The sequence below is a fragment of the Falco biarmicus genome, chromosome 11, assembly GCF_023638135.1.
Source record: "Falco biarmicus isolate bFalBia1 chromosome 11, bFalBia1.pri, whole genome shotgun sequence".
Taxonomy (NCBI): Eukaryota; Metazoa; Chordata; class Aves; order Falconiformes; family Falconidae; genus Falco; species Falco biarmicus.
The window spans coordinates 28,452,807-28,470,670 of record NC_079298.1 but is presented as its reverse complement, the minus strand read 5'-3'; the positions used below and the strand labels follow the sequence as shown (position 1 = coordinate 28,470,670).

Below are 17,864 nucleotides of genomic sequence, written 5' to 3'. Positions count from 1 at the left end.
CAATGGTAAGCAGCCAAAGGAATTCTGCCCATCCAGGAATGACTGTGAACAGGGAGTATTGGTCCTTTAATGAATAATGTGATACATGGGGTACTGGGGAAAAGTCCTGGCTTTAGCTGTTGATATCTGGACCAGAGTAATGCTGACTAGTGTCAAGAGAGAAAATGTTCAGTGCTTTTCAAAGGAATGACTGTTTTCATGCCAGCAGCAACACAGCTGAGAAGGACAAGTTGCTTGAAATGCTTTTTGGAAACCCCAAGAACCATATCCCCATGCAACTCCCTTGATTTAGATTATATGCCAAAAGGTTATTTTTGAGAATTTTACTTAGGATTTTGTATTCAGATATGAAGTGAAACTTTTTTTTTCCTCTTGCCTTCAGCTTAGCTGGGATACTGTGATTAGTTTCTTTTGGTGTTACGGAGAGAGATCTGGAAATGGAATCTGCAGATGCGTATCACACTCGATGGATCAACTAATGAAAACTTTATTTATGAGGGGTGGCATGATCAAAGATGCAGATGTTGATTGAGTGAGAGGAGAGTGCATATCCGAAGGTAATGGTAGTGAGCAGGTGTAATTAATAGCAAGGGCAGAATTGCAAATGCCCAGGTAGTACAAAGCCTGAATTTGTAATTAAGTGGAATCTACATTTGTGATACATACCATATATATACACACACATGCACATAAATATATATATGTATTTATATGGCGTGTAATACTCCCAGTTCTAAGAACAGTGAATAATTCAGTGGTTTCTAGTTTACACAGTTTGGATCAGCAAATCTTAAAGCAGTAAGGTGCGTGATTTTGTTGCCTCATCTGTTTAACCACATGTATGTTACAGCCAGACAGAATATACCATGATGCTCTTTTAGGAATGTGGATGGATTGTACTGACTGACTCAACAGCAAGATAGATAGCACCTCTCCATTCTCAACTGACCTGTCCAAGGGTAGCTACTGACTCACTGTAGTTGGGTGTCACTGCCAGAAAGTATGAGTAGGGTCCTTGGAGCACTTTTAGCAGAAGGTACAGCTTTGCATGAACAAACACATCATCGGTGAGGTGCAATGAAGCAAGTTAATTTGAATGCTTAGACCAAGCATTTGGTGTACTTAGAAGTACTACTTACACATCCAAAATTAAAGCTCTTTGTGGAATCTCTCATTTGGAGTTACTGTTCGTTTAATGTTGTCTTGGGTTATCTGTCCAACAGAGAACTGTGGTCACTTCTGTTTCATTACAACCAAAACAATCTGTGTTTCTGTATTTGTTGCATGGGGCTGGGCTACTGTATTCTGAACTATGTGAATCTTTCCTTTTTTTAACCTTAAATCTTTTTTTTCCTTTTCCTTTGCCAATCTTGGTAGGAACTTACTTAGGTAAGTAAATTGCCATTTTAACATTGTTTTTATGTACAACAGAACTTTAAGAAAATGTTAGTCTAGGTGGTGTTTAGTACAATTTATGCTCTGTTCTGCTTATTGCACTTGCATTCCTGAAAGTTTATTAGCCTTTGGTTGTTAGAAGGTGGATGCTCAATCTGCTCATAGCAGTTGCACGCTCTTGGCAGTTTTAAGAAAGAGAGGAGTACTAAAGCATTCTTACAAGCCTGCAAAAACTGTATGTGTGTATATGTCAACACACAGAGACTACTTCAAGTGAACCGGTAACTTGGGAGTGAAATCCTTGTTCATCAAGCCACATTCATGCATGAATTTTTATATTTTTTTTCTAGCTTGCTCAAAAATGTGGTACTGTTGATGTTTTTGTTACTGCTGGGAAGGATGGAATCCCAGGAGGAGGATTACTTTTGGAACAGGAAAATGCATATGAAGAGTGTATGGATTTTTGAAAGCAATGTGTTTTAGTCTAGTAAACTTGCTGGTTGTGAAAGTGTGTGTTAAATTCTCTACGTTCATTGTGAGTGAGGATCTGCTTATGAATGTTACGGCGTATTGCATGTTCTGCATGATACTTCTCTTTGGTAAACAGAAGTTAAAAACAAAATGCCACCTGTGACTAATTGCTTGATGTCCTGATTGGTTAAGAGAGAAAGAAAAAAGATTAATTATGTTAATATATGAGATGATGGACCCATATGTGTGGTGGATATGCTGAAAGTTGGAGTTAGTAAGTTTGAGTAAATATAAATTTAACAACTCCAAGTTACACCCAGTGGCTGGAAGCTGGGCTCCTTTTCCTCCTTGGTACTGGGGTCAGCTCTGTACAGACTTGTGTGTCAAACTGTTTCGTGGTCTGTAAATACACAGGCAATGTGGTGTATATTCAGGCATGGATAAGCACTGGAAGGTTTCTACCCGAGTAGAAAAGTGGCCATGGTTGGTCCTTATTCTGCAGCTTCTTGATGCTCGCTGTAGTAACTCCCTGCACTCCTGTCTGCATCAGGCACGCTGCTGAGGGTTTAGGCTCGGCTCTCCCGCTTCTCAAAATGGCAGTTGTGTACCGTGTGGAGTTGGCAAAAAAGCAGGCGGAGTTTAAGCGGTGAGAGTAATTTTTGAATGCTGCCGTTCAGATGCTGAGGTCCTCTCGCTGGACTGACTTGCAAGGGATGGGACTGGATCAGTGAAGACCATGCGTGTCTACTCTCAGGTTTCCAGTGGGACCAGATGTGCTGGTTCGCTTCCCATCAGGAAGTTAGATTCCCCTCACTCCACTCTGTGTTGCAGGGTGCCAACTGTTCCCTACTCCCACAGCATACTCTTGGGGCGGTGCTCTGGTTGCTGCCTGAAGTTTAGGAATTCCCTCATTTTAATATTATTTTTTTAAAACAAATCTGAAAGCGTTAGATGCAAATATTATGAGATTGTGTGGGAAAAAACGGGTTTGTTGACTGAGAGGTCGTTCCCCCCACCTCTAGAAGATAAAACGAAGCTGCAAAGTAATAGTAGTAGCAGGCTTGTTATGCTGTTTGTGATAGTCCTGCCCTACCCGTGTTTCTTTGAGTGAAACTATATTCAGCTGCAGCTTTGATACTTCAAGAATGAAAGGATCATTAGGGCATAGTAACCTGCTGTGACTGGTTTTGAGCCAAAATTTCTGTAATTGTGCTTATGCTTGAGAAATGGTTCTGTGATCTTTGTTACCAAGTGGTGGGGAGCGGCGGCATGCTCTGGGGGGTGTCAGGTTTTGTGCTATGATTAGGTGGTTTATTGCCATTTCAGTAACAATGTAGAATCATCTGTGACAAAGGACATTTATGCTTATCTGCACCTTCAATTTACCTTGTCTTCATATTCTCCTCTGGGTCTTACTCTTTATTTCAGTGTATAGAGAAGACTGGCAGGAGATTTTCTAGGGCTTATGGGTTTGGTTTTTTTTCAATGCTATGGAAAAAACCCCTAACATTTAATCTTGAGCTTTCAGCGTATATTTCAATTTCTCTGGCTGAAAAAGAGTGGAAGACCTGCTTAGATGCATCACTGTAGACTTTTACACTTTGTGGTTTCAAAGATTTGGTCAGTCCTGAAAACACCTCCTTTTTTGTTTGGTTTTTTTTTTTTGGTTTGGTTTGGTTTGGTATGGTTTTTTTAAGTCTCCTTTGGAGGAGGTTATTGTTGTTTCTGATGTGTAGCTATGCACATTCAGACAGTTGGACCTTACATATATTGAAAGGAACTACTCACACTTTCTACCCTGTGGCTTCTCTAGACATCCTTCCATAAAATAAAGACAGGGTTTTTTTCCTGGAGAGGAGCTGCCAGAACCCTGTTGCAGATTGCTTGTGGTTTATATTCATATGCTGTCTTACATTTTTAACCTGTTTGTGGATGCATGTGTGAAAAAAGTCTCTCTCAAACCTTCATCTGTGAAAATGCAGCAAGCACCTTGGGGAGGGCTAAGTTCTATACGGTGAGTTACCAGTCTGCACCACTCCTGACCCAGAGACAGGGGGATTGCTTTAGTTCTTAAGAGGTACCCACCCGCCTTGCAGACCTCATCTCTTGCACAGAAGCCAGCAAAAACTTTTGGGTGAGAATCCATTATTTCCAGTACAGATGCATCCTGTTGACTTGACAGCTGTTCTGCAATGGGTTACAGTTGTTATGCTGCCTGCCTGCATCTCTTTGGTGACCGTTGTAGGTAAAAGTAGCTCTTCTAATAGCAGTGCTTCAGCTACATATGCTATTAGCATGGGGTTTTTATTGCAAACTGAAGCTGGTCTTTTTAGTGCCTTTCATTCTTTCAAACTCCAGTTATTGCAGTGTGACTAAGGAGAAAATTCACCAATAGCTAAGATTAATATGCTCATTGATACCTTATTACTGTGATAGCAAGAGTATAAATTATATTGAGACTGTAACTGGTTTGTGTCCTATTTTACTGGCACAAAAAAGCTTTATTCTAGAATTTACAGGTTAGGGGGTGAGGTGTGTCCCTGTTAGCACTGCTTCTTTGCTGTGTGAGGGCTCTGAAACTTAGGGGCTCAGAGTAGGTGGCAGTTCTGCTCAGCCGCTACTCAGTTTGTATCAGTCTCAACAGCTCTTTTCACTGTGGAATACTGTGGGTTAATTCCAGTGCTTGGGAATAGCACTTTTTTTACTGTCTGTTGTACATCCAGCAATAGTCATTGCAGCAGCCACATATCAGCTGCTCCTGTAGGCTAGTCTTTTCTGGCATCAAGAATGTTCTTAGTACAAGAAAAGTAACTGATCTGGAGTGTGGTTAAAATGAAAAGTGTGGCTTCAATCCAGGGACTAGCATCAGTTGATTTACATCTCTTGAGGCTCCTGTGAATGGAGAAAAAGTTATCTTTCCATTATGGAAAGGGGAATTAAAAACCGAGTGCTAGAGCTTAGCTCTGAAGTCAACAGATTCAGGCTGCATCCTGCTGGCTGTGCTGTTTCCCAGCATCCGTGGAGCTCTTTGTGCATCCATCTCAAACGGCTGCTCACAGCTGTGTTTTGGATGAGATTGCTGCTCCCATGTAAAAAGGAACGATTATCTGGCGCCTGCATTGCCGTTGTCAACATCCAAAGGTTGTTACCAGTCTTCTTACTTGGTGCCTGGTACATCTATTCTACAGATTTGATGGAAATCTTTCTGGCAACTAGTTCTTCATCTCTGGAGATACTTGGGTGCAAAAATGCTGCAAAAATTGAAACTGTGTGTCTTCATGTTTGAAGTAGCTAACAGCATACATCTACACAGAATGGAAAATACACTTGATACAAACTGTTGGTTTTAATGTGGTCAGAAAATGTTCCCCCGTTCCACCCTCCTCCCTCCCTCCCTCCCGATACATTGCCATGCCAAATGTTGCCTGGCATACCTGCTGCGAGTACATTGTGTTTGATTTTACCAAGGAGAACCTCAAGGGATCTGTTGGAGTACAGACCATGAGCTGTAAAAGTTTGGTTTTGCTGGGTTCTTTAAAAAGCTCTGCTCTTTCATCACAGCTTAACCCACTAGCAGTAGAAGTTCCAAAAGTCAAGCTGGGAAGCTTGCTGTGAACGTGAAAGCAGGATTCATTCTAGTAACTTCTGCAGCCAGCGACAGCACTTACTGATGCCTGTCTTGTTGTAGCTGTTGGATCTGATGTGCTGGCATTTCAGTTCTAGCCAGAAGGGGCTGAGAAAGATGGGTTGGTGCACTGATGTTAAGGAAACGGTGTTTTCTGTGAGCACGCATCATAGAAAACTAAACGGTGCTAACAGAAAGGTTTGTTAGGTCTCTCAGTCCATTCTGTGCCATACCCTGCTGCCTTATACCAACACGTCATTCATCCTCTTATATCCCAAGACCTTTGCGTGTCCTCCAAGGTCTCATATGTGTAAGAGTTCAGTACAGGCGCTATGGCAGCGTGACAGGGTATCTGATAGATTAGCAAATAAGCCAGAAAAATCAGGCCATTGTGCTCAGTGCTTTCCGGCGCTGTTTGTGTTACTGGGGAAGGGCTTTGTGTGCTAGCTGGAGTCGCTGTGCTCTGTGGTGGACGGAGCTACGCCTGTGGAAGTATTTACTTGTGGTAGGTTCAGCAGATACAGTGTTTGCTAACGGCTTGTAGCTAACGTCTGAGCTGAAGAGTTCCCTAGGGATCCAAGGATGATAGGGAAGATTCTGTTTGTTGTTGTCTTGACAGTGTGTAATACCTTCTGCTTTCTCCTTCTTCATGTCAATAAATTCCTCCAAAACTAAAACAGAACGCCAGATTTTTCCCAGGACTTGAGGAAAACCTCAGATCTGAAAGAGGAGGTGTACTTTTAGTGGTTGTTTGAAGAAAGGTGTGAGTAAATGGAGAAAAGACTGGGCAAATGGAACGTGTTTTTAACTTGGGGCCTCTGCTCTTCAAACCATGTTGTTAAGGAAGCTCTTTTCTCAGTTACCTTGCTAGGAGGGGAGAAGTTAGTTTGGCAGACAACTCTTGTTCTAGCAAAACAACACAGTTGCGATCATAGCTGCGTGTGTTTTGATTTTGTACTTTTTTTCTGTCTTGGAAAAGCAACGGTCTTACCAGCTCTATTCTCTTTCCTGTTTGTTAGGTCTGCCTAACCACGGACAAACCAGACAAATGGTAAGAGAATGTTCATTTAACCAAAACAGGGAAAAGAGGTATTATTAACCCGTGCTAGATAGAACACCCCATTAAACCATAGTGTTGCACTTCCATCTTTGCTGTTTGCAGCTGGTCATACTTCCCAATTAATTGAAAAGGTTTTAAAAAAAATTCATTTGGAGCATATGAAACATCCAAGTGGTTAAATATAATTTAAACCTCAAATATATCCATATCTATATATATATAAAAACGAGATTCTGTTTTGAATGGAACATTTTGTTTCTGCTCATACAGAAACTGAGTGGCTGTTCATAGCAAAGTTCTGGGATGTGTTTCTAGGTGGAATGTGTTTCCCTGAAGGAGGAAGGTTTAAATGGTGGAAGGGTTTGTTTGGAAAACAGTTTTTTTTATTGTTTTGTTGTTTTTTTTTTAGGAAGTTGGTGTGCAAGTTGTTTGCTGAGAATGCTTGTTTTTCATGTTCTCTTTTTGAGTAAAAATCATTCCTAGCCTTTCATCCATTATGCTGAGTGTTATCAAAGGACAGAAGCAAATAGCCAGTCTGATTGACACGTCTCTGGCAGAATGCTTTCCCATGAAATTCACCTCGGTAGGAAGGGGCCAGTGCAAAGGTTGTGCATCACTTTTCCCCCTTAGCATGGCTTATGGGAGATTCACGGGAGGGATCTTCAAGCATAAATTTTTTTTCCCAAAAAATGATCTTCTGGTGTTGATAAAGTGGAGCTTGCCTCATTAGGTGAAGTGCCACCAATGTATTGGTGACAGCAGAGTCACTGGCATAGGTCAGTCAGCAGCAGGTATGGTTGATGGTCACTGAACAGTGATCACAAGCATTATTAAATCTAATAATGTTCTGAGATAGCGTGCAGTATCATGAGGGTAGGCTATAACTTGAGCATCTTAGTCTGCTTGTAATAACGAAGCATTTATTTGGTTTGTTACTTGAGCATCTGATCTGAAGTGGTAAATTGTATTCCTCCATGAATTCAGCTTCATTTCTTGTCACTGAGGAGACTGGCTACTTGTTTGTGTCTGCTGAATAAACCAACTCAGTGCAGTGGGAGAAATCTGTGATGACCTAACACTTTTTAGGTGGTTTAGGGTGAAAGCCCTGCACTGCCTTGATTTCTGGTTGCTTGGTGAAGTATGCTACTGAACTACAAATTACAGGTCCACATTTCAGGATGTACCATTTGAAACAGATTGCTCTGTGCGGGTAGACAAAAGGCAACCTGGAAGCACAGGGGTGCCCCTTCTAGGCATTTCCAAGGACTTTCTCCAGAGTTGTTCTCTTGTGTATATAGCACGTACGGAGAAAATGCCCTTCACAACACTAATGAAAGGATTTTCTTGGAGAAGTCTGGAGGGGGTAAAAAACCCCAAACAACAGACAAGCTTTTTATATGAAACCTTTTCCTTAATACATCTCAAATATAAAAGCAATTCTTGAGTATTTCAGTGGTCTGCTGTGGTGCTGAAGTTGTCTTGTATAACACAGAGCTGAGCAACTAAGAAATGAAATTGTTACTGTGCTTGTATACGACAGCTTTAAAGAGCTTTGGACTTTAAAAGGTGGGATTTTGTTTTTTTAGCTCTAAAGCTCTAATTTTCTACAGGAAGTAGATCTTGCCAGCGCAGTTGATTAAGGCTGGTCAAAAAATAAGTCATCTATTGTCCTCAGATAAAAATGAGATAGACGTGGGGTTTTGTTGGTTTTTTTCCTTGGCTGACAGACTGAAGTCTTCCCTTTCTAAGTCAAACTCTTTACAATTTGGTTGAGCTTTTGCCATAAGCTGACGCCTGAGGGCTTGAATACCTCATGTCCCCACTTTCCTTTTGAGGTGAATCTCCTAGGCCAGATGTCCCTCATGTATATGCTCAGTTTCCCATTTTGTGGGCAGAAGGGGAAGTCTTGGTGCATCTGGGGAGATGGTCTGACCTAGGATGATGGCCTGTGAAATACCAGAATTAAAAATTTCTACTGGAGTGCTTTCTGACCAGCTTTAATTTATGCATCTCAAATTTTCTGAGCCCTTATTTTACATCTTTCCTGACTGTTCAGTGTTACCGATTTCAGTAGGATTTCTCAATGTGCTAGTCGGCAGGAAGAGGGGCAGCAGAACTGGACTTCAAATGATCAAGGACAGCTGCATTTGAGAAGTTTAATACTTTGCTCCCTTTCATCTGCACCTCTCTTAATAACAACTCATGTTTTTCCAGTTGAGTGGAAGGGGGCCACTGTGGGTCTGGAGAATGATACCTGTGTTGATTCGCAAAGCAAATGTGTTACATGTGGGAAGTCTGTCGTGTTATTACAATGAAAGCAGCTAAGCTTTGTAGTACTAGATTTGTTTTCAACAACGTGTTTAATTATATACTATCCTCGTTAAATATTAACCTCCCTAGAACAAAAAGGATAAGGGTAAGTTTGGTACCCCAGAATAACTGTAAAATACGATTTTTTTTATATTTGATTTGCTGTGTTGCTAGTTTTCCTTCCCTGAAATCAATAGAGTTGCTCTAGATTTATGGTAGTAGCTGAAGTTTAAGTCTTATGCTTAGTCTTTCAAATTTGATGTCATCTTTCAGACACAAGCAACAGATAGGTTATTGGTAATGCATTCCATTTATTTGTCCTGTCGCTGGAGTATTGCTGTCCTATTGTATATTGAAGGTGCCTAACTTGTACTGCTTGTGGACAGTTGCTTTTGTGTGAATTCTGTGTTCAGTCATGGGCAAGAGGGGAAATATTTGCCATGAACTCTCAACAACTGATATGAAAACTGTCATTTTCTTTTCCTTTGAGTGCTTGTGACATGCTACTGCAGGTTTGTTGCAGTCTATAATTGTACTTTTTTATGTGTCACGTCAGGGACCAAGCCGAAACTTGCTGCTCAATGGGAAATCATACCCAACAAAAGTCCGATTAATTCGTGGTGGATCCATGCCTCCAGTGAAAAGGAGGAGGATGAACTGGATTGATGCACCAGACGATGTTTTTTATATGGCCAATGAAGAAACCAGGTAGGAAACTTGGTCTACAAGAGGATTTAAGGGGAGGTCTTTGGTTTGTGTTCCTTGTGGGTGCTGCAGCTGATTTTGTGGTTAGAGGGAGATCTCTTCAGCAGATCTGTTGTGACAGACTGAATGCAGAGACCACTGCTGGTGTTGAGTTGGATGGAGGCTGTGATACAGCTAATCGTGCCTGATGTGCCTAATCATGCACTTGCATGCCAGAGAAAGCAGATTATTCTTCTTCCCGAGCAGTTCCTGTAAGAGATGGGTAATAAGGGGAGGAAGACTGAGGTGGACTTCTGAGGCTCAGACCCATAACTGACTTCAGAGGTCCCACCGCAGTATCTCAGTAACGAGAGAGGGGCCTTCTGGTGCATGGGTGATGCTGAGGAACAGAGCCTCCTATACACAGAGCTCTGTATGCCTTCTTACGTGCTGAAGTCTCTTGCATTACCTCTCAGAATATCTCCCCATGTTTAAGTACTGAAAGCTGCAAGTGCTGCTGAGGGTTTCTGTGGGCTGAGTGGCCCCCTTTCTTTTGTCATTTCCATTCACCGCCATTAGCGGTGAGATTTAGCCCTGTAGTGTCCATCTTCCTCCTTTAGTGGGTAGTGCTGCTTCTGCTAGTCCTTCTTGTTAGTCTGCCCACAGGATAAAAATAGTAAAATAAACTTTCTTTGCATTTAAAGTTTTGCTTTAAACTCTTTATAGTCTGCTGACACACAGCGGTAGAAGCTATGTGGCCTGATCGCTAAAGCAAAGCTTTTGTGCGTGAGTTCCCACTACTGTTACTCCGAGGAAGGGAGGACTGCTCCTGGGTGTGGTGAGGCAGGGAGAGACACATGCTTGTGTGGTTTCCTCCCAAGAACTTGGTGCCTCTCTCCTGGGTAGCCTCAAAGCAGGTCAGAGCAAAGCCACAGCCCTGCTTTGCAGCCCCCTCTGTGAGCAGGGATGCTCTTGACTTTTGTCTGTCTCTGAAGCCTGGAGTTATCCACACTTTCTGTATCGGTGCCTCAACAGGCAGAGAAGCACTTTCTTTCCAGTGCCTAGCAGAGATGGACATGGGAATTACTGGATTTCTAAACCCTTACAAGTGGCCAAGGAGGTCAGGAGTTTTCAGTTCTTTGCCTCTTCTGCTACTACTAAATTTGGTGGTACTCTGAGTATTCATTTGTTCAGCATGAAGCGCGTAGTCAGTCCTGACAACCCCAACCTTCTCCTTAGCCTGCAGAGCTTTTCAAGTGTCAAGTGACTGTTCTGTGACCCCCATATCAAAGATGGGCTTCGTAGACAAACTGAGAGTGGCAACGTTGAAGTTGCTGACTGCTGATCTATTGGATCATCAGATTTCAGTGCAGGAAACCTCTCTGTTAAAACTCAGAAGAAATATGAAATTAATTTCCTTGTCAGACTTGTTCCTGTGGTCACCTTTTAATGCTGCTGCACATTTTACACCATCTCGTATCTTTACCTTGTCTTCCCTTTCTCCTTTTCGGTTCCTATGAGGTGCTGTGAAAGTAAGCAGTGGGATCCCATAGGTAATTGAAACTAAACTGAGAGAAGTATTTAATTTTCAGGGGAAGCAGTTTCCTTATTCCTGTTGTCATCTTGCTCTGGTAGAGAGGTACTGGGATCCTGTTACAGATCTGCAGCAAATTCACGTGCCATTGTAGATGCAGGATCTACAGTCTCTAACACAGCCCTTAGATGCTCAAGGCTTATTTCGTAATCCTGCGTATACAAAACACTTCTTGACATCTTTATCATCCAACCCACAAGAAATACTGCAGATCCGTGATAGTAATTTCTCAGTACTACTACAAAGTCCTGGCCTTTGATCTGCACTGAACAGCGAGAATATTCATCATGTGTGATGTTGGCCGTGAGAGCAATTTGCTGTAAAGGCACAGAATCATCAGCTCATACAGAACCACTGACCAAGGCAGGAAAGATCAGTCCCACAGCGACCAGAAATCTTAGCACAGTGATAGACATCAGCTCAGTAAGACCTTATCTCTTCCATTAAAAAAAAAAACCAAAAGAGCGGCTGCTTTGTCTGTCAGCCTTGCTGCTTAGCTGACTGATGAGTGCTGAAAGGAGATGTTTGGCAGCCTGTTGAAAAGCAGGGAAGCCTGAGCGATGTAGCATTGTAAGCGGCACGGGTTTTCTGTTGGGCATTTCACCTCTAACTTTTTCCCTGAACCATCTGCTACATTCCAGTGTCAAGAATGTAAGGCTTGTTTGTGAGCTCTGAAACAATTTGAGCTTTGTGTTGGCTCCGTAGCAATCAATCTAGCAGCGATATCTGCATATCATCCTCCAGCTGAGGGTCAGGCTGTGTTTTCAGCCACAGAAAGCAGGTTTTCCTAAAGTTTTACAACGTGCCCCAACCCCCCCTTGCCTTTTGTGTAGCACCATTGAGAACGGTGCTAGAAAAATGGATAGCTTTGAGGGAGCAGTTTGAAAAGTTGGTCGATTGAAAGGAATGTTTTTGAATTGAAGCCTCACAGTAAGGAACTCAGCATTTATAATTTATGCAAGCGGAGGCAGTGAGTGACCTGATCAGAATCTAGAACTACTGGGAGACATGTTGCTGGTGGCAGCATCTCTAACCGAGCACACACAGACACAGTAAGAAGGTCCACTGGCTAAAAGCAGATCAACTTCAGCTAAATGAGTCCTGGAAAAATCATTACATCAATTTTATTTTTTTTTCTCCCCACCACCACTCTTCCACCCTGTTCTCTTCTCTCCCCACCCTGTGGCCTTTCAACATTAGAAGGCGCTGGAGAAATGGGGACACAGATTAAACAAAAGACATGTCTCTGTGTGTGTAAGTGCTATATAGCAGGCTTGTTCTGCTCAGTGGGCAAAAAAAGCAAGTGGAGAGATGACAGAATCTGAGCAGAGCCAATTCAAAGTCTTCAGCTAAAGTTGTTTATTTGTCCGTGGTGGTGGTGGTAAGGGTAAATTTTAAGGGGGGGAAAAGTGTTTTGATCAGTTTCTTCAGCAGCCAACATATCAAACAGAAATCGTAGCACAGTGATAGGCATCAGCTCAGTAAGGCTGTATCTTTTCCATTTAAAAAAAAAAACCCAACAAACCATACCCCAAAACACACAGGCGCACCCCCAAAAAAGGGGCAGGGGGTGGGTGGGCGTTTCCTCGTCCCTGCAGTGTTGACTAACCAAAAAAGTAAAAATTGCCTTTGGGGGATGGACAGTTGAGTTGTGGGCTGTAAAGCCACGTGGTTGCCATTCCTATATCTAGTACAGCATCGTGTCTCTCACAGTAAGTAAAAAAATTGTTAAAAGTAGGAACGTGTAAAGTGAGGCAGTGCTTCCTTATCGGACCCTCCTTGTTGCCCCAGTTCCTGATGAAGGCCGTGTATAGTGGGTACTGGTGACTGCTCTTGTGAATATTTATCCTGTCTAATCTCTATACGGCTTCGACCACCACAGCATCCTCTGGAAATGAATTCCACATTTTAACTACATAGTACGTTTTTCCTTGTTGCTGGTTTGTTGGGTTTGTTTTCTTCTGTAGGATACTTCCTTTAGCTCTAAGCCTGGTATTGACAAGAAGAAACAAGCAATCATTCCGTATTGTCTCTTTCTACCTTATTTTGCTAATTTTAAAACTTGGTGTGTCCCCTGTCCATTCTCTCACTCTTTTATTTTCTCTCCAAATGGAAAACTGCTTCCTGCATCTGATAAGACTTGTTGCTAGTCTTGTAAGAGATAGGGAAACTTAACAAATGCAAGATGTGAACATTACTCGTTTCTGCATTGGCCACATGCAGTGTGGAAGAAGTAGGAGGGGGAGACACCTCGTTAGTGTTCCCAGTGAGGGGGGGCGGGAGGCTCCAGTGTTTGTTCGCTGGCTAGTGGCCGTCACAGAGCTCCCCTGCAGCCCCTCGGCCTTGAGGCAGAGCTCCGTGGGAGACAAAATGTTGCTGGCTTGTGCTGGGCTGGGTTTCTTTTGAAGAGGCAGCTGTGTACACCTGCTTGGGGCTGGGGATGTCAGAGCGCTCTGTGAGAGGTGGATTAGCAGGTGGGGAAGTGACCAGCCTTGCCAGAAGAGGTTTGGTTGTAACTTGGCTTTGTAAATTCCCACAAAGCCTGCTGCAGCATGTCCGACTGATGCGTCCGTGTGCATCAAAATAGATTAGTGGTATGGAAACTGGCTGTCGTAACTGTTCCACTTGTATTTACAGCAGTAGACCCTGGTCCTATGAGGCTGGACCAGAATGCCTTTTGCTTTGCAGGAGAAGGATTCTGGAACAGAGAATGCAATTTCCTCCTCATTGGTGGGTTTATAAATTCAAAACCAAAAGTTCCCTGGGGAGGACATTGCTGAAATAAACTGCATCGGCCCACCCCATTAGGAGGCAGCCCCTGCGTGGGCAGGCCTGGTTTCACTTGGAGAAACCAAGAAACCTACAGTGCCTTAGTGTCTGGTCTCTGTAATCGCTTCCTTTCTTCCTTACTGTCTGCAGGAAAATCCGCAAGCTGCTTTCCTCCTCCGAAGCCAAGCGAGCCGCCAGACGCCCTTACAAGCCTATTATCCTCCGGCCCATCCAGGCAGTGCAGCTACGCCAGCCCATGAATGACGAACCCATAATCATTGAGGATTAACACCTGCTGAGCAGCTCTCTGGATGGCGGTGGATCTGCCTGCAAGAATCTCTCCTCCAATATATACTTGAGTTTCTATGGCTACAGCATTGAACTAACTGTTGAAGAGAGGGAACTTCTGAGGAACTGTTTTGCATCTTTTAAACCCTTAAAAGGAACTCTGCCCTGCTCTGAGCCTCTGACCACAGACTGCTCTCTCTCTCTCTCTCTCTCTCTCTCTTTCTCTCTCTCGCGCTCTCTCCTTTCTTTTCTTTTTCTTTTTTTTTTTTTTTTCTTTTTATTTTGAGTAGCCTCTTTTCCCCTTTGCTTCTACCCCTTTTGTAGGCAGGGGGAGGGAAAGTAAGTTTAACTTATTAAGAGAATGTGGACTAGTACTTTTTAGCTTTGTTTCTTCTTCCGATGTACGAAGAGCTAGAACCCTTCATTTTGTGACTGAGCTCTCGTTGCAAAGCCATTTTTACGAGGCTGTGTTGTAAGATTTTTCTTTTCTTTTCTTTTTTTTTTTTTTGGTTAATTTTGTGGACGGTGCCATTTTTTATTTCATTTATATTATTTCTTTTGTAGATAAATTTCCAACCTTTAACTGATATTTGGAAATAGGAGCTGAAAGCCAGCCCCAGGTTCAGCCAGTTTTCTTTGGTCCTGTCCCTTATATTTTTTGGATCATTTTGCACAGCCAGTTGTGCTTATGCACAAGACAGAAACAACTCAGGCTGAGAAAGGAGTGAGCTAAGAACTGAAGAACCTTGCAGAACATTACACTAACGTTGTGTGCAGTGGAAGCCAGGCTACCAGAATTAGGTGTCTTTACTCTAGTCAATCCCTGGGAGATCTGGCCCGTGGCATTTCTCCCAGTAACCAGCAGTTTGCGTGCTGCCTTCTCTCTGACATCTGGAATCCTACGTGCTGTTATACCACCGAGACCCAGCAGTAGGCCCAGCAGTCCAGCAAGTGTAATGAATTGCTTTGCTCTGGCTCCAAGAGTCAAGTACACCAATGCCCAGGGACATTTTGCTTAGAACTCTGAACCTGTTCGTGCATCAGTGTTTTTGGACACATCTCTCCCAGGATGAGACCTGGTTTCTCTTTAATTGCGTTCCTGTATGTTTCCCATTTTGAAGGGAATTTAAATTACAGCTGGGTTTTCATTTGAACACATTGTTGTCTGAAATTTAAGTGTTTTTTTTCCCCCCTTGACATTTCTTGTGTTTGAGGTTTCTTGCATCTCTTGAACTTCTTATGTATTTGCAAGTCTGTATGATTTCTTTTTCATATGTCTTCTCATTGCAGTGCATTTGCTGAATGCCCTGCTCTGTTTTGAAAGGATGTAAACTATCATTTGCAACTTGTGCTGATCTGTACATGTACCTGCCTCAAGCAGACACAGCATGTAATAACCCCCAAGTCATTCCATATGTGTCAGCGGTGAGATGAGCCAAAGTTGTATTTGGGTTATCACAGTCCAACCGTGATTCTGTGCAACTCTGCTAACCCACCGGGTTAGATGGAAAGGAATCCCCACAAAATGAAAACAATTCAGTTAAATTTACTTAATAAACCTGGAAAGTGAGCTTTTGTGAAACATCTGCTTTTTGTCTCTTCTGAAATAGCTGCCAAGTCCCTTGCTTGGGGTGCCATCTGCCTGGTGTGCCTGCCTCTCTGCTCCTTCCCTCACATCCCAGAGCTGCGCTCTGCTCTCAAGCATTCGCCTGACTGTGGCGCATCCCTCTTGTTCTGCTGTACAGGGCGAGAATCAGTCACAGTTTGGTTCCCATCAGCAGCAGTTTAAACATTTCTAGCGCTTCAGACCGTGACTCCCTCCCTTCTCCTGTTAAATGCAGCAGCAGATGCAACGCCAGCGCTCTGAATGAGCCTTTTGTCCATGGTGGCTCGAGCGTCTTGCTGATGGGGGGCATGGCTCTGGCATGTGGCAGAGTGAAATCCCTGGGGGTTGGCAACCAAACCCACTGACATTCAAGTACTTCTTCATCTCTGCGTTCGCTTCTTACTGGGATAAGCAAAGCGGACCCAGTGTTTGGTTGAGTTTGCTGCTTGGGAGTGTTAAGATTTACTCCGTGGCTGTGAGTAGCTGTGCAACTTGGCAGATGTTGGAAGTGTATCTTAAACTGCTGCTCTTGTTTTCCTCTCCATAACTTAAAAGCAGGAGGGGACAGCCATCCCTGCAGGATATGCTAGGAAGGGCACCGAGCTTACTGGGTAGAAACACCAAGCTTACTGGGTATAAAGCTTCCAGGCTGCGTGGAACGGTGCAGGATGGCACCAGAGACCATTGCCGGTCTTGCTGTGTCTCCATCAGTCTGTAGCATTAACCCTACGTGCAGTAGAAATACCACCAACTGCAGGAAGGTTTTGAGTTTTCTCTGTGTGGGAAAGGCCTTGCAGGAATTCCTTCCTGTTGCGAATTGAAATGTGAAGAGATCGCAGTGGAAAAAAAAATCTGTGTCCGAAAGGGCTTCGGTCCCCCTGCAGCGGGGTTTGGAGCCGATGCCTGGGCGGTAGCAGTAGCAGAGGGCTGTGCTCTGCCTGGGTGCTGGGGGAGCTCTGGAATCCCACCTCCACGGACGAGGCGGAGGAACTAGAGGCCAGAGCTGCGAGCAGCTGCACAGGGGCTGGCAGCAGCCGCCGGGGGGTGCCAGCCCTGCAGCTTCCCTCGCTCGCAGCTTCCTTGGAGCAGCTCCAGAGATTGCTCTGGGAATGAGGCCAGGCAAGCAGAGAGAGGATCCTGCGCTGCCCTGACTTTGCAGGATCCCTTGCGTGTCCTTGAATATGGATGCCGTATTTCGGCGGGCGGTAGCAGACTTCAGTCCCTCGTGTTTCACTGGCTTATGCTTGTACCAGCTTGGGAGGAGGGCTTGGAAGGTACCTTGAGCGATCCAATAAAACTGCCGGCTCTTGGGAAGCGCAGAGTGAGTGGCAGGTCCCACCGCTGACCTATCCGAGCCGGAGCCATCACTCCCTTAAGCCAGACGCTGTCGCTAAGCCTCTCCTGTGTCAGTGTGCACATTCATATGCTGCTGTGCTGTGGTTGCAGGAATTACCTTGGATTATTCACCCTCCTGCTCTAGTGCTTGTAAAAATAAATAAATACATAAAAATACAGCTGGGGCAGTCCCATTTTCAGTGTCCCTTCCACCTCCTAAAGAGCCCTTGAGATTGTAGGGGACAAATTCTGATGGGGGTTGCAGTGAAATGAGCTGGTGTTCGGGCATGTTAGCTCCACAGCGCAGAGCCTGGCGTTTGGAAGTGCTTGCCTGCCCCGGAGCGGGTCATTGCTACCGCACATGTTTTTGCCATATGCATTTGGATATTTCTCCCTTAGCCTGTGTGTCCCTGGCATCCCCACGCTACACTTGCTTTTCTGCCTTGCAGATGCGGGAGCAGACATGTCCCAGGCTCAGCTGCCCTGGGAGGTGGCCGTGCTTCGCGCTCATGTGGATGGGGCATGCTGAGCTCCAGGCTCACTACAATGTTTACGGTTTTACAGGCTTAAAAGTAGCAGGGAGCTGGTCAGGAAAGTCTTAAAACAAGAATCCAAGCATCCCTGCAATACTTTATGACAAAACGGTTTTGTTACAGATTTTTTTTTAGTTAACTTCGGAATTTTGGATTTTTTTACTTTGCATTTTGACAACTTGTCGGTAGCAGCT

The 17,864-nt window shown here is 43.9% G+C and overlaps 1 protein-coding gene across 4 annotated transcripts in view; it reads left to right on the top strand.

The window, feature by feature from the left end:
- The window catches only part of MTA1 (metastasis associated 1), a 94,151-nt gene extending 78,385 nt beyond the window's left edge, over positions 1-15,766 (top strand). For 2 of the 4 annotated variants that reach the window (XM_056355474.1, XM_056355473.1), the window contains exons 18-20: positions 6,511-6,542; positions 9,418-9,569; positions 14,059-15,766. In XM_056355474.1, the coding sequence (XP_056211449.1) occupies positions 6,511-6,542; positions 9,418-9,569; positions 14,059-14,197 (323 nt within the window). In that variant the 3' untranslated portion in view covers positions 14,198-15,766. Of the gene's footprint in view, positions 1-6,510; positions 6,543-9,417; positions 9,571-14,058 lie in introns of those variants that run through there. The other 2 variants (XM_056355475.1, XM_056355476.1) reach the window with 2 other exon arrangements.
- Positions 15,767-17,864: the final 2,098 nt, after the last annotated feature.